The sequence below is a fragment of the Protopterus annectens genome, chromosome 13.part0, assembly GCF_019279795.1.
Source record: "Protopterus annectens isolate FY-2018-M chromosome 13.part0, PAN1.0, whole genome shotgun sequence".
In the NCBI taxonomy this organism is placed as follows: Eukaryota; Metazoa; Chordata; order Ceratodontiformes; family Protopteridae; genus Protopterus; species Protopterus annectens.
In genome coordinates, this window is record NC_056747.1 from 1,238,014,921 (window position 1) to 1,238,028,973 (window position 14,053).

The 14,053-nt window shown below is 44.3% G+C and overlaps 1 protein-coding gene across 1 annotated transcript in view; it reads left to right on the forward strand.

The window, feature by feature from the left end:
- FAM171A2 (family with sequence similarity 171 member A2) overlaps window positions 1-14,053 on the forward strand; it is a 1,068,017-nt gene that overhangs the window by 692,688 nt on the left and 361,276 nt on the right. The window contains exon 4 of the mRNA XM_044055243.1: window positions 6,958-7,116. Coding sequence (XP_043911178.1) covers window positions 6,958-7,116 — 159 coding nt within the window. The remainder of the gene's footprint in view (window positions 1-6,957; window positions 7,117-14,053) is intronic.

Below are 14,053 nucleotides of genomic sequence, written 5' to 3' on the forward strand. Positions count from 1 at the left end.
ACATTATTTCATTTTGAACAATGTATAGTCAATCAAATATTCTGATGCCAGCAGCTGCAGCAGCACCTCATTAATTGCTAATCACTAATTTTTGTAGGTTTCTGCCAGCTTAATACCAACTCTTACATTGCCAGCAAGACTGCAGTAGGCTTCTTATCACTTAAATAGGTGAACCTACAGTTACATCTGTTTATATGTTATGCAGTCTAATAATGATTGAAAAAAACATGGCAAAAGTTTAAAACGTAAAAATAAACAGTCTGGTCTAAGTGTGCTTTTTTACATAAAGTTTGTAAGAGGATCATTAACTAGACACACACACACACACACACACACACACACACACACACACACACACAGAGATACACACACACACACACACACACACACACACACACACACACACACACACACACACACACACACACACACACACACACACACACACACACACACACACACACACACACACACACACACACACACACACACCCTTTCCTGATGCTTACACACACACCCTTACCTGATGCGTACATACACACCCTTACCTGATCCGTACACACACATCCTTACCTGATCCGTACACACACAAACCCCTTACCTGATCTGTTCTCACACACACACACACACACACACACACACACACACACACACACACACACACACACACACACACACCCCTTACCTGATCCGTTCACACACACACACACACACACACACACACACACACACACACACACACCTTACCTGATCTGGTCACACACACACCCCTTACCTGATCCGTTCACCCGATTGCCTTCAACACACACAGACATGATAATCCGTTCACCCAACTGCCTTCAACACACCCCTTACCTGGTAATCTGTTCACCAATCCATTCGCGATCACCACAATGATAATCCATTTGTGATTGCCTTGCCCTTCCGCTCACTACAACTGCACATTTCCCGCTCGCAACCAGCCAGCCGGACATGACGTGAGCTCAATTCCGACTGGCTGGTATGTAGCCATGAAATGTTCCTTAAAGGAGCCAATGCTGTTAAAAAAAAAAAAAAAGAAAATATGTACTTTTTTAATTAAAAAAGCTACCCCCTCTTCTAAAGAAGTTGTACTGAAATCAGTACAGTGCATATGCCTCCCGAAGTCCCTGTCCTGCCCTCACCAAGAATTATACCTCAGTATAAAGAAAAAATGATCAATTTCAACAACTGGCTAAGCTTCTGGTGTCATTCAAAGGGGACCCAGTGTCTGTCAGCCTGGGACGACATGCTCGACAAGCCGCATTGCTTCACAAGAGACGGCTTGCACCTGTCACCCCTAGGCTTTCGAATACTGGCCAAGGCTCTTGCTGACCCATAGTGCCTTTTTTAGGCAAGGCTAAAAAGTCAAACCCACCTCCATAAACAGCACAATTAACAAAAAACTGAGGGTTATGCTACTCAGTGTCAGCAGTTTAAACCTCGAAATGCACACGCTCGAAGCACTCCTCAGTATGGAGAATGTCGACATCAGTGCAGTAACTGAAACCTAGTTCAAGCCTCCAGAGAGCAACCCAGCACTACCAGGCTACAACTCGTACCACATGTTTCGGCCACAGAACATGGACTGAAACACAAAAGGAGGGGGTGTATCCATATTCATCAAGGATACCTACACCTCCAGGTTAGTGGCACAGCATGATACCTCTGAGATCATCCATGTGCAACTAACATCGGGCAAGTCTGAAATGCAAATTGTGGCCTTCTACACATCACCCTCCATTACCCAGGACCACCACTCCACCTTTCTGGAGACACTGGAAAACATGAAGGTCCTACCGAACACCCTGATATTGGGTGATTTCAATTACCCTACCATTAACTGGGAAAACTACTCGAGTACAAACTCCCAGGCCCAGCGCTTCCTGGAATTCATCAACTCAAATGCCCTGGATAAGCTGGTAAACTCCCCTACCAGAGGTGAAAACATATTGGACCTGGTCATCACAAACATGGGCGACAGATGTTCCACACCGGAGGATGACCCATCACTGGTTAGATCAGACCATAAACTAATCACTCTGGATGTCCACACCTCACCACCACCCCCAACTAAGGAAACCACAGTAAAAAACTTTTCTAAAGCAAACCTCACCTTACTTAAGACAGAGGCAGTAAGTTTCACAGCCCCACGCTAAAGGATAACGCTGCCCGAGATGCAGAAACCTTTACAAATGCAATCTGTGAGCACCTACAAGGATGCATGGATTGTGCCATCCCTAGCAAAGCCAAGACTCACTCCTCTAAGAGAAGGAAACCAGTCTGGTGGATCCCAGCCATAAACAGGCTATACAATAGAAGGAGGAAACTAGTTCAGAAATAAAGCAAATCTCAAGAAGGAAAGACATCCCTGATCAGTATCAGTAAGAAACTAAGGTCCCTCATAAAGTCATGCAAGGCTAACTTTGAAAGAAAAATAGCCAAGGATTCAAAAGATAACCACAAAGCCATCTTTAGCTATGTTAAGAATCTAAGTGGCAACTCGCAGGTATGCACTAAACTAGTGCAAAATAGCACAAAATATACTGAACCTAATGATATTGCCAACATCCTGGCAGAAAGATTCAGTGCAAACATCACCCCCCCTCTCACCCCCAAAAGGGCCTACAACAATACCGGAAAAGTGTAGTGTCCCAGAAATCACAGAAGCAGAGGTGAAAATAGCCCTTTCAAAAGCCAAAAACACGGCATCAGTGGGGCCAGATGGTGTCCCAGGCTGCATCTTGCACAAACTACAGAACAAACTAACCCCCCATCTAAACATGCTGTTCAACCTCAGCCTCTCCACAGGCTACGTGCCCATAGAGTGACGCACAGCAACGGGTATTCCACTCCACAAAGGAGGGGCCACAACTGACCCTGGCAACTATCCCCCCATAAGCCTGACTAGCCTGGTTTGCAAGGCTATGGAGCGCATCATCATGGAAATTATTAACAAAGACATTGGGAACTTCCAAACACTTGACCCGACCCAGTTCGTCTTTTTTAAGGGCAAATCATGCCTACTAAACCTGGTTGACTTCTTCGAGACAGCCAACAAGGCCATAGACGAGGGAAAGGTGGTTCACACAGCCTACCTTGACCTCGCCAAGGCTTTCAACACCATTCCCCACTCGGGTATTACAGAAAAACTCACCAGCCTGAACATAAACCCCTATGTCACAAGATGGGTTGCCAACTGGCTTACAGACAGAACTCACACAGTAAGAATAGCGGGCTCCAGGTCTGACTCTAAACCAGTCACAAGTGGTGTCCTGCAAGGCTCGGTCCTGGGACCCCTGCTGTTCTGCATATACTTCTCAGAAGTACAGGCAAACACAGGAGGACTATGGCTAACCAAGTTCGCCGATGACTGCAAACTGGGAGCCATAATTGACTCTCCAGCTGACGCGGACATCCTCCAAAAGGGCCTTACTGAGACAGACACCTGGTGTCAAAGTCATGGCCTCAAGCTGAATGCCAAAACATGCATAGTCATCCCATTTGGGAAAAACAAAACACCCACAAATTACCACATAGGTGGCAGCCACCTTAATACAGAAGAGGTAATAAGAGATCTGGGGACCCAGGTAGATAGTAATCTCTCCTTTGACAATCATATTGCCAAAGTAATTAGGAAATCCTTCTATGTGGCCCATCTAATGACTAAAGGGTTCGCATCTAGAAATAAAGAGGTTATAGTGCCCCTCTACTCGTCACTCATCAGACCCATCATAGAGTACAATGCCCCATTTGAGATGTACCTCCCAAGACACTTCCACCAGCTGGAGAGACCACAAAAGTACCTCACCAAGAGGATTACTGGCCTCAAACATATGTCTTATGCAGCCCGACTGAAAAAACTCCGGCTGTACTCAGTGGCATATCGCTTACTCAGAAGTGATCTCTGCCTGACTTACAAAGCCATGTCCAACTCAGAATTGATGGACATGCTCCACCTAAAGAAATTCAAGTCACTGCGAGCCATGCGCTCTAGTGAGCTAAACCTCGCCACAATAAGTAGAACATGCTGGAGGGATAGATTCCTGTCACAGAGACTCCCCATGCTTTGGAACAAAATTCCAAACTACATTAGGCAAAGCCCCTCACTAACATTCTTCAAGAGAAACCTTGATGAGTGGATGGGTAACAGAAAATACACCCCTGGGATCACTTCATTGGCTGTGCTTGACAGAGGATCAGTTAATTAATCAATGAGGTGGCGAAAGCCGACGCACTCTGTCTAGGCTTATAAATGCCCTTGGGCAGATAGCCTAGTACCTACCTATGAACCCATGAAATTGGCTAGGCTTAAAATTGTCCAAAAGGGCAGCCAGCCTAGTACTTACTAAGCTAACCTGTGACTCGCCCTTACTGCTACATGGGCCCTACTTCCATATAGGAAGAGTACCTCCTGGAGGTGCCAATGAGAGTATTGTAAGGCTTTTATCATGTTGTTGTAGGAAGTGAGGTGGCAACCTGTGGCCTTTTCTTTACTTTGTACCTCACAACCTCTTAGGCCAAGAAATCTGGACAAAGCCTGGCATAATGGGAGGACAAAGGCCCAAAACTAGGGACAGATGTTAAATATTGCTCTTATAAATTTAGAAAGTAGCTAAAATAACAGGGCTTATTTTAAAATGCATTTTTTAGATAATATGAAGTCTGAAACTCAATGTATACCATTAATTAATGATTTCATTTCCTCAGGTCATTCCAGTGATTTGACAGAAAACTGCAAATTTTATGATGAACAGACCAAAATTTTGAGGCAGAAATCTGGGCATTCTGTGAAAATCTGTACAGTTGAGAGGTATGAAGTGTTCTGCTTCTGTGTGGAATGTGTTCTTCCACTGTCGCCGTTTCCCTGATCTTTGCTGGAAGTGCTAGTGGCAGATGTTTATGGCCATCATCCAGCTGTCAGATTAAACAAACTGGCGTGATCCAATCATTCCTCCCCTTCTTCTCGCTAGCCCTTTAGGGCCCAAGCTGCTACTCAAATGAAGTCACTTCCTGCCCTGAAACCTTAAGCTGGTAAAGTGTGGAGTTTTGGACATCAAGGTGGTGGGACCGTACTAGAAGAGGGAGGGCATAAATAAAAGTAAAACAGAAAAATTACACACAAAAGACAGAAACCAAGATCACATAATGCCACTTACAGAAGCTGTGGTAATGGCTGACTTCATTTAAAAGAAAATGACAGAGGTAAATTGACATGGGGGCAATAAAATCTGGTTTTATAGATTCATAGGTTCATGGGTAGGTACTAGGCTATCAGCCCAAGGGCCTACGTAAGCCTAGCCAGCAAGGTTCCATAGCTTGCACCACACAAGAAAGTTATTTTCCTGTGCCACTGTTCAGCAGAGACACAGAAGTGATCCCGGGGTGTATTTCCTATTTCCCATCCACTCATCAAGATTTTTCTTGAAAAGTGCTAATGAAGAACTTTGCTTGACATAGATGGGTAGCTTGTTCCAGAGTATAAGAAGTCTCTGGGACAGGAATCTATCCCTCCAGCATGTCCTGTTTATTGTGGTGACAAGGTTTAGGTCACTAGAACGTGTAGCTCGGAGGGATTGGGATTTCTTTAGGTGTAGCATGTCCAACAGCTCTGAGTTTGACATAGCTTTATGTGTTAGGCAGAGAACACCTCGGAGTAGGCGATATGCTACGGAGTAAAGCTGGAGTTTTTTGAGACCATCAGTGTAGGGCATTTGTTTGAGGCCAGTAATCCTCTTTGTGAGGTACTTCTGTGGCCTTTCCAGCTGCTGCAGATGTCTTGTGAGGTACATTCCAAAAGCGGCATTGTACTCTATAATGGGTCTAATGAGTGACGAGTAGAGGGGAACAATGACCTCTTTTTTCCTGGATGAGAACCCTTTTATGATGAGATGTGCTACGTACAAGGACTTCCTGACTACTGTGGCGATGTGACTATCAAAGGAGAGACTACTGTCCACCTGGATCCCAAGGTCTCTTATCACGCATTTGGTGTTAAGTAGATCGCTGCATATGTGATAGTTCATGGGTACAGAGTTTTTACCAAAGGGGATGACACTGCCCTTTTTGGCATTGAGCTTGAGGCCATGGCTCTGACAACAGGCATCTGTCTCAGCGAGGCCCTTCTGTAGGATGTTCACATCATTTGGGGACTTGACTATGGCTCCTAGTTTGCAGTCATCTGCGAACTTCATTAGCCAGAGGCCTTCTGTGTTAGCCTGTACTTCAGAGAAGTAGATACCAAACAGGAGAGGTCCCAGGACGGAACCCTGTGGTACTCCACTTGTCACTGCTTTGAGGTCAGATTTGGAGTCTGCAACTTTTACAGTGTGGGTTCTGTTAGTGAGCCAGTTGGCAACCCATCTTGTGATGTAGGGATTTATACCTAGTTTAGTTTTGTTCTGTTTTCACATCTAACATTTTTGGTTGTACAAAGTCATGTTACCTTATGTTTGGCTTATACATGGTTGGTGCCACATTATTCTGGAAAACATCTAAAAAAAGAAAAAATAGTTTGTTACTACTAAGTTAGAGGTACACAGAGTGCAGCCAAAAACTGTGTGCGGATAAATATGAAGTACAAACAATGGACAAGTTCAAAAACGCACCATTGCAGGGGCGCTGGATGCATTCTTCTTTTAATGAAATTGCATGTTTTGTAAGACTGGTGACACATCTTCTGTCTTGATTAGTTTCATTAACGTGAATGTTTGTGGCACAATAGAAATGCATTTTCTGTTCTGTTGTGAGGTTGTTGCAAGTGCATTGGTGATTTCAAAACCAGTATTTAAAGTTTGCACAATTGTACTTCATTTATGTACAGGGATAGGCTTTGAATGTTTTGACCCCAAAGAAATTCCTAAGCATTAATAGTTATGTAATAACATTTGTTTGATTGAATTAAAGTAATTTTAAGACATACTTTGCTTTGTGTTTCAGGTTTAAAAAGCCAACCTTGGGTACAGTTCCAGCGTCGGGCAGTACGATTACCCCAGAATTCTACGTACAGCCAACTGTCTGCTTTTCTGACTGCTGCTACAAGTGAATATGAGATTGGAGGCTTCCCATACCTAATAGGACAAAATGGTGATGGCACAGGTAAAGGAATTCTGGGAAGTTTAGAGATGATGTGGGGAGAAGGGAGGGAAGGGATGTATGTGATTTGCTTATAAAGTGAAAATTATTGCAACAGCAAAAGCAACAAATGCTTCTTGAAGCATTCCTCCCGCTGTGCAACTGCTAGGCAAATGTTTTTATTTTCTGGAGATTAAGAAGCAAGTGTACAGAAAAATGCTAGCCACAGTTTCACCAAGAGTGGAACCATCTGTTATGACTAGAGCTGGGTCAGCTTTAACATCTTAACATGTGGTTAAGTGCAAGGGAACCTTAACCACTGGAACAGATGTTAAACTATGTTTGAGGGCATCACATTAACTGCTCTGCTTGGAACAGAGCATGGAAAATCAGCAGTAAAGGTTTAATCTTGGATATGATGTCATACTGACAAACCTAAGACTTTCTGCTCCCCACTGATTGTTACACTCTGTAATTAACAGTGATCGTGATACCATCATCTTCAGCCTAAAAGTAAAATCAAGCTCAGTCATGAACAAATCAGCCTTCAAAGATTTTACCCATGAAAACTGCAATGTATTACTGACAAATATAAAAAAATAGGCTGTGATACTTTCCTCGGTGACGTAAATTATTATGTTCTGGGTAATGCCACTGAATTATATGATTTTATTAACATCTTCATTCATAGGATCATAGAAAGCTACCAGGCTATTGGCCCTGAGGCCCCTATAAGCCTAGCCAAGAGTTTAGCCCATCTTTAGACAAGTCAGCACCCAAAGCCCCTGTCCAGCAGGAACGCAGGTGGAATCCCAGGGGTGTATTTTCTGTTTCCCATCCAGTTATCCAGGCTGCGCTTAAAAATGGATAATGAGGTACTCTGCTTAACGTGGAGAGGGAGTCTATTAACCTATCCCACCAACAAGTCCTATTGATATCACAGACCAGGTTGAGGTCATGTGTGAGGGTTACTCAAGTGGAGCTTGACTTGTGGATATGCAGCAGTCCCATCAAGGCGGGGTCTGAGATTGCTTTGTATGCCAGACATAGGTCACCTCTGAGGAGTCTGTATGAAACTGAGTAGAGGGACAGGGCTTTTAACCTATCTGTGTAGGGTAGGTGTTTGAGGCCCTGGATTCCCCTGGTGAGAAACCTCTGTGGTCTCTCCAGCTTCTGCATGTGCTTTGCAAGGTACATGCCGAAAGGGGTGTTTTACTCAGTAATGTGAGTACATGCTAGTAAGACTGAAGACATTGATTTGTGGTTCTTAAAAACTAAATTCCATGTTCATGAGCTGAAATTCAGCTAATTGTGCCAGTAATGTTCAAGTGTAATTTCTTGTTATTGGTGTGGCTTCGTGTGGCTTCATGATAATTTTTAAGTGCCATTATCCAGACAAAAGTAAAAGAGATTCTAAGTACAAAACACTTCCTAAAACAAACCACACTGAAGGACTAAGTATAAGAAGAAATGCAGGTTGTAATGAATGATTGAAGTGCCCTAAAAATTCAAATTACGTGACAGTCTCACATTTTTTCAGTACTCTTGCAGGCTGTATTCTGGGATTTTGTGGTATTTTCCCTAGAAAGTGAAAAAACAAGTGTCACTATGAGATGACAAAATACAGAGATAAACTTAAAAAATCCTTTGGTGGAATCACAAAAACAATAAAATGTACACCAGAAAAAGAGGTACTGAGTACCTTTAAGACATTACTAGTCATAAAATCAAGTGCACACTAAAGTCCAGTACCTATTTAGTTTTTTTTCAAATCAGATTTCACCCATGCCTTACTACTACATTTTTGGCCTATGTCAACTACACCTCAAGCTTTGTCTTAAAGGTTGGAAGCTACGATATGGCATTATTTGATGACATCACAAAACTGAAAAGGAAAAATAAACTTGTGGATGTAAAGTTGTCAGTATGTCAGCATGCTAAAAGGGCAAGAGGAGGCAGCCGCTGAAAGACTATACAAAAAGATAGTCAGTGTTACCATTCTAATAGGTAGCATATTAAATCTTTTTGTTGGAAGATCAGGAGTCTGTGGGTTCTAGTCTTACACTAGGTGCTTGGATTTATTTTCCAGTACTAACACTGCAGTGCAGTGTAAGGTGGGGGGGGGGGGTTATTACACTCCTGAGATGCTGCACTTTTGAGTGTACTGCCCTTCAGATGAGATGTTAAACTAAGGTTACAATTTGGTCATAACTGTGGTGGATGTAAAGTACCCTGCAGTATTTATAAGTGGCTATATTTCAGTGTCTTACATACAATCATTTTAAACTGCCATTGTCATGAAAATGAGGAAATAATGCGTAAAACAAAACATCAGTAGTAAATTCTCAGTAAAACTTCATTTTTGCTCCTATCTCCACAGTATAAAGAAAACCTTATTAGTATAAAGTATTGCTTTTCTTATCTTTTCTTAAGATAGTAGCAGATGTCCTTCAAGGATGCATCTGCAGTCCTTACATATGAGTTTTAGGGTTGTCCTGCCTCAGGCAGCCCTTCGGTCGGCCGGATTCCAAAGTCTGGGTCCGGCGTCGGCTGATGTCGCCCTTTCCCCGACGTCAGAGCGCCTGGGGTATAAAAGAGTCAGCCGACGCCATCTTCCTCAGTCTTTCTTGCCGCGTGGTGCCCAAAGCAGAAGCAGTTCGCAAGTGCCGGTTGGCCAGCTCCTGTAGATTCATCTACCGAAGACTTCAAAAAGCTAAGTACCCCGTTGGGGACTCTTTCTTGCCTCAGCCGATGTCAGATCAAACGCTTAAAGTTAATAATTGCTTGACTTGTGGGAAACAAATACCTCATAAGGATTTCCATTCCTACTGCCTCCCTTGCCTAGGCCCAGACCACGACGTCTCGGCCTGTACTGCCTGTGCCTCCTTTAATCGACGCACTCTTAGGCGTTGGTCGGAGTTTGCAGAGGAATTTTTTGGGGCTAGTTTCTCTTATAAAATGCCGTCGGAGACTCCGACTTCTCATTTAACCAAAAAACGTAAGGACAAGGACCGACACACGCGGACCGTGATTTCGGCTGAAACCACGCCTAGGCCTACCGCGAGTGTCTCGGTCTCGGCTGAAACCGAGTCCTTGGTACTTCCAACCGTGGAAACGGTACAACCGACAGCCTCGGCCCCGGAGGCTTCTTCTGAGTCGGTTATGGATTTACCCTCGGAAACCGGTGTTCAGGAAACTACCGACACCATTCCCTTAGACAAGACTACCCCAGCACGTGGAGCAGCCAGGCCCCCTGCATCCATGTCCATTAAAGCATTCACTAGGGCTAAAGCTGCTAAGCAACAAAAAACTCTGCCTCCCAAGACTATTTCTCAGGGATCCACTACAGGTTCACAGATACTAAGTTTGGCTGAGGATCTTATTTCCTTAATCAGGGGATCCCAGCCTCATCCGGACAGGGGCTCTCAACCCCCTCTAGACAAAAGGCCCAGGGCTGAGTCCGCTGATCCTCAGTCCTCTGATGAGGCCTCTGATGGCTCTGCTCTATCAGATTACCAGGAGGAGGCCTTCACGGCCTACGAGGATTCTGATGCAGAGGAATCCATTCCCTCTGCCTCCCCTCCTGAAGAGCTGTCCTTTGGGGAGACCCTTCACTCCATGAGAGAGCATTTCCAATGGCAGGGCCAGGAATTCTCCGATTCCAGGAAGAGATTAAGGACTTTTCTTCATTTACCTCAGAATAGACCTTTGGCTATTCCTCCTGTTTTAAGTGTCATTGATGATGTGTATTCTGAGTCTAGCACTACCCCTGACACCCTTCCTCCGGCTCCTGTTAAACCCGATAGGTACTATAGGGTCCCGGACTCACATCATTTCCTTTACAAGGCCCACTCTGCTGACCCAGAAACTATTTCCCAGGGTCCTAAAGGGGTTGCAGCTGCCACTACTAAAAATCCACTCCCCTCTGAAAGGGAGTCCAGGGCTTTAGAGAGATGGGGTAAAAAAGTGTATACTTCTTCCACTCTGTCTATGAGGGCTTTAAATTGTCAATTTCATATGATACAGTACCAAGAGTATTTGTTGGATGAATTGCAGAAAAAGCTGTCTTCTCCTGAACCCTTAGACCGTAAGTCACTTCAGGATCTGGTACATAATTCACAACAGGTTAGCAACCATTTCTTGCAGTGTGGTTATGATGCATTGGAAGCTTCATGTAGGTCAGCAATGACAGGTGCAGTCATACGTAGACATGCTTGGCTGAAGGAACAATCTCTGCCAGATCATGCTAAGGCTAAGCTTCTGGATGCTCCACTAGAAAAGCAAAAGTTATTTGGCTCCACTGCTCAGGAGGTCTTAAAGAAATTTGAGGAAAAGGCTAAATCTGTACAAACAGTCAAAGATTTCCTCCAGGTACAACCACCAAGATTCAGCAGAAATTGGCCTTCTAAGAATTGGTCCTTTCCGGAAGAGAGATATCAAAGAGGCAAGAACAGGCATGCCAGAGGTAGAGGGCAAGCTAGAGGCTCCTACAGAGGACATCAATGGCAGCCTCCTAACCAGCGAGGTAGTGCAGGACCAACAACTGCTGCACAAGGACAGACTCAATGACTTCACCTTGATCCCGCCAACCAGGGCTCAATTAGAAGCACCTTTGGGCAGAAAATTGTCTTTATTCTCAAGAAATTGGCACAGTATTACAAGGGACAAATGGACACTGCAAATAATAGACAAAGGATACAGGTTCCATTTTCATACATTACCAAAAAGAAAAGGAATGCCAAACCTGCCACAAAATCAAAGGGCAGAGGCTTTAAAACAAATTGCCAACCTATTGCAAATGAAAGCTATAGAAAAGGTTCCTCTCACAGAACAAGGCCAAGGATTTTATTCCAGACTATTCCTTGTCCCAAGAAAAGAAAACCAATGGAGGCCTATTCTCGATTTGTCCGCACTCAATACTTATCTCATTGTGCCAAAATTCAAAATGCTGACCCTACAGCAACTCCTTCCCATGCTGGGCAAGGGGTCTTGGCTGGTAACTGTAGACCTCAAGGAGGCATACCTGCATGTCCCTATCAGACAAAGTTGCAGAAGACACCTCAGATTTCTTGCAGGTTCAGAGCATTATCAATTCTCAGCATTGCCCTTTGGCTTATCTACTGCGCCCAGAGTATTCACGAAATGCCTGGCATCAGTAATTGCACACTGCAGACTTCAGGGGATTCAAATATACCTGTATCTGGACGACTGCCTTATACAAGCGGACAGCCAACAAACTTTGGAAAAACATTTGAATTATGCCATCCACCTTCTGCAGGCCTTGGGATACACAGTCAACATTCACAAGTCAAGACTTGTGCCATCCCAAAGAGTAACTTTTCTGGGTGCGGAACTTGATACAACCACCCAAATGGCTTTTCTCATAGAAGAAAAACAAAGACAACTACCGGATTACTTCAAACATCTGACAAAACAAACTCAGATGACTGCAAGGAATATCCTGCAGGCCCTGGGTTACATGGCATCATGCATTCTTCTGATTCCACAAGCAAGGCTGCATATGAGAAAACTACAGTGGTACCTAAGGAGTTTATGGTCTCAGCACAATCACAGCCTAGAAACTTTGATACCACTCATTCCATGCCTTCAAAAGGAATTCCTGTGGTGGGCCCAAGCAAGCCAGTCAAACAGGGGTCTGCCTTTCAGCAAACCAGTAACCAGCCAAACCATTACCTCGGACGCTTCAGACCATGGATGGGGAGCACACATGGAGGACAGATGCATCCAAGGACTATGGTCTCAGAAAGAATTGCGCATGCACATAAACCAAAAGGAAATGCTGGCAGTGATACATGCAATCGAGGCCTTCAAGCACTTTCTACATCAAGGCCACCTGCTAATAAGGACAGACAATACCACAGTTATGTGGTACATAAACAAGCAAGGAGGTACCCATTCCTACCCTCTTTGCAGACTAGCAATGAATCTTTGGGAACTTTCCCTAAAACTCAATATAGAGCTGCAATCCCAGTTTGTCCCAGGAAAAGACAATATACTGGCGGACAGCCTAAGCAGAAATACCATGGATCCACACGAATGGATGCTACACCCAGACATCTTCCTTCAGATAACACAATTTTGGGGAATGCCGGACATAGATCTTTTTGCCTCCCACCACAATCATCAGCTGCAGAAATTCTGTTCAAGGACATACCACCCACAAGCATGGAAAGTGGACGCCCTCTCTTTCAGCTGGAATACTCTAACAGTGTATGCATTTCCACCTCTTCCACTAATGACCAGGGTCTTACTGAAAATCAGGACAGAGCAGCCAAAAGTGATTCTAATAGCCCCGGACTGGCCAAGGCAGCACTGGTACCCACTGCTACGATGCCTGTCACACACGAAACCATGGCCTCTACCACAATGGTCACTCCTTCTGACACAGCACAATTACAAAACGCTGCACTCCAGCCTGAAAACCCTGCAGCTGACAGCCTGGAGAATACCTTGACTCCTCACCAGGAAAAGCTATCCAAGAGAGTGAAGGATATCATCATGGAAGCTCGCAGACCTTCCACGAGAAAGGCATATTCAGCAAAATGGAAAAGATTCCACACTTGGAGCACCGCAAAGGGCCTAGATTCCACAGTGATGAGCATGGCACATATCCTGGAATACTTGGCAGAAATGCTCCACAATGGCCTTTCTTACTCTTCCATAAAAATTCATGCTTCAGCAATTTCAGGAAATACAATACTGATCCACCTGTCTTCTCTCATCCTCTCCTAAGGCAGTTTCTAAGAGGAATTAAAAACATCAATCCTCCAAGAAAACCACCAGTGCCTACTGGGACCTTAACTTCATGTTGGAAAAGTTGACTCTGCCTCCCTTTGAACCAGCAGCATCTTCAGAGTTACAGTTCCTGTCTTGGAAGACTGCCTTCCTTCTGGCCATAACCTCAGCAAGAAGAGTATCTGAATTGCAGGCACTCATGGCA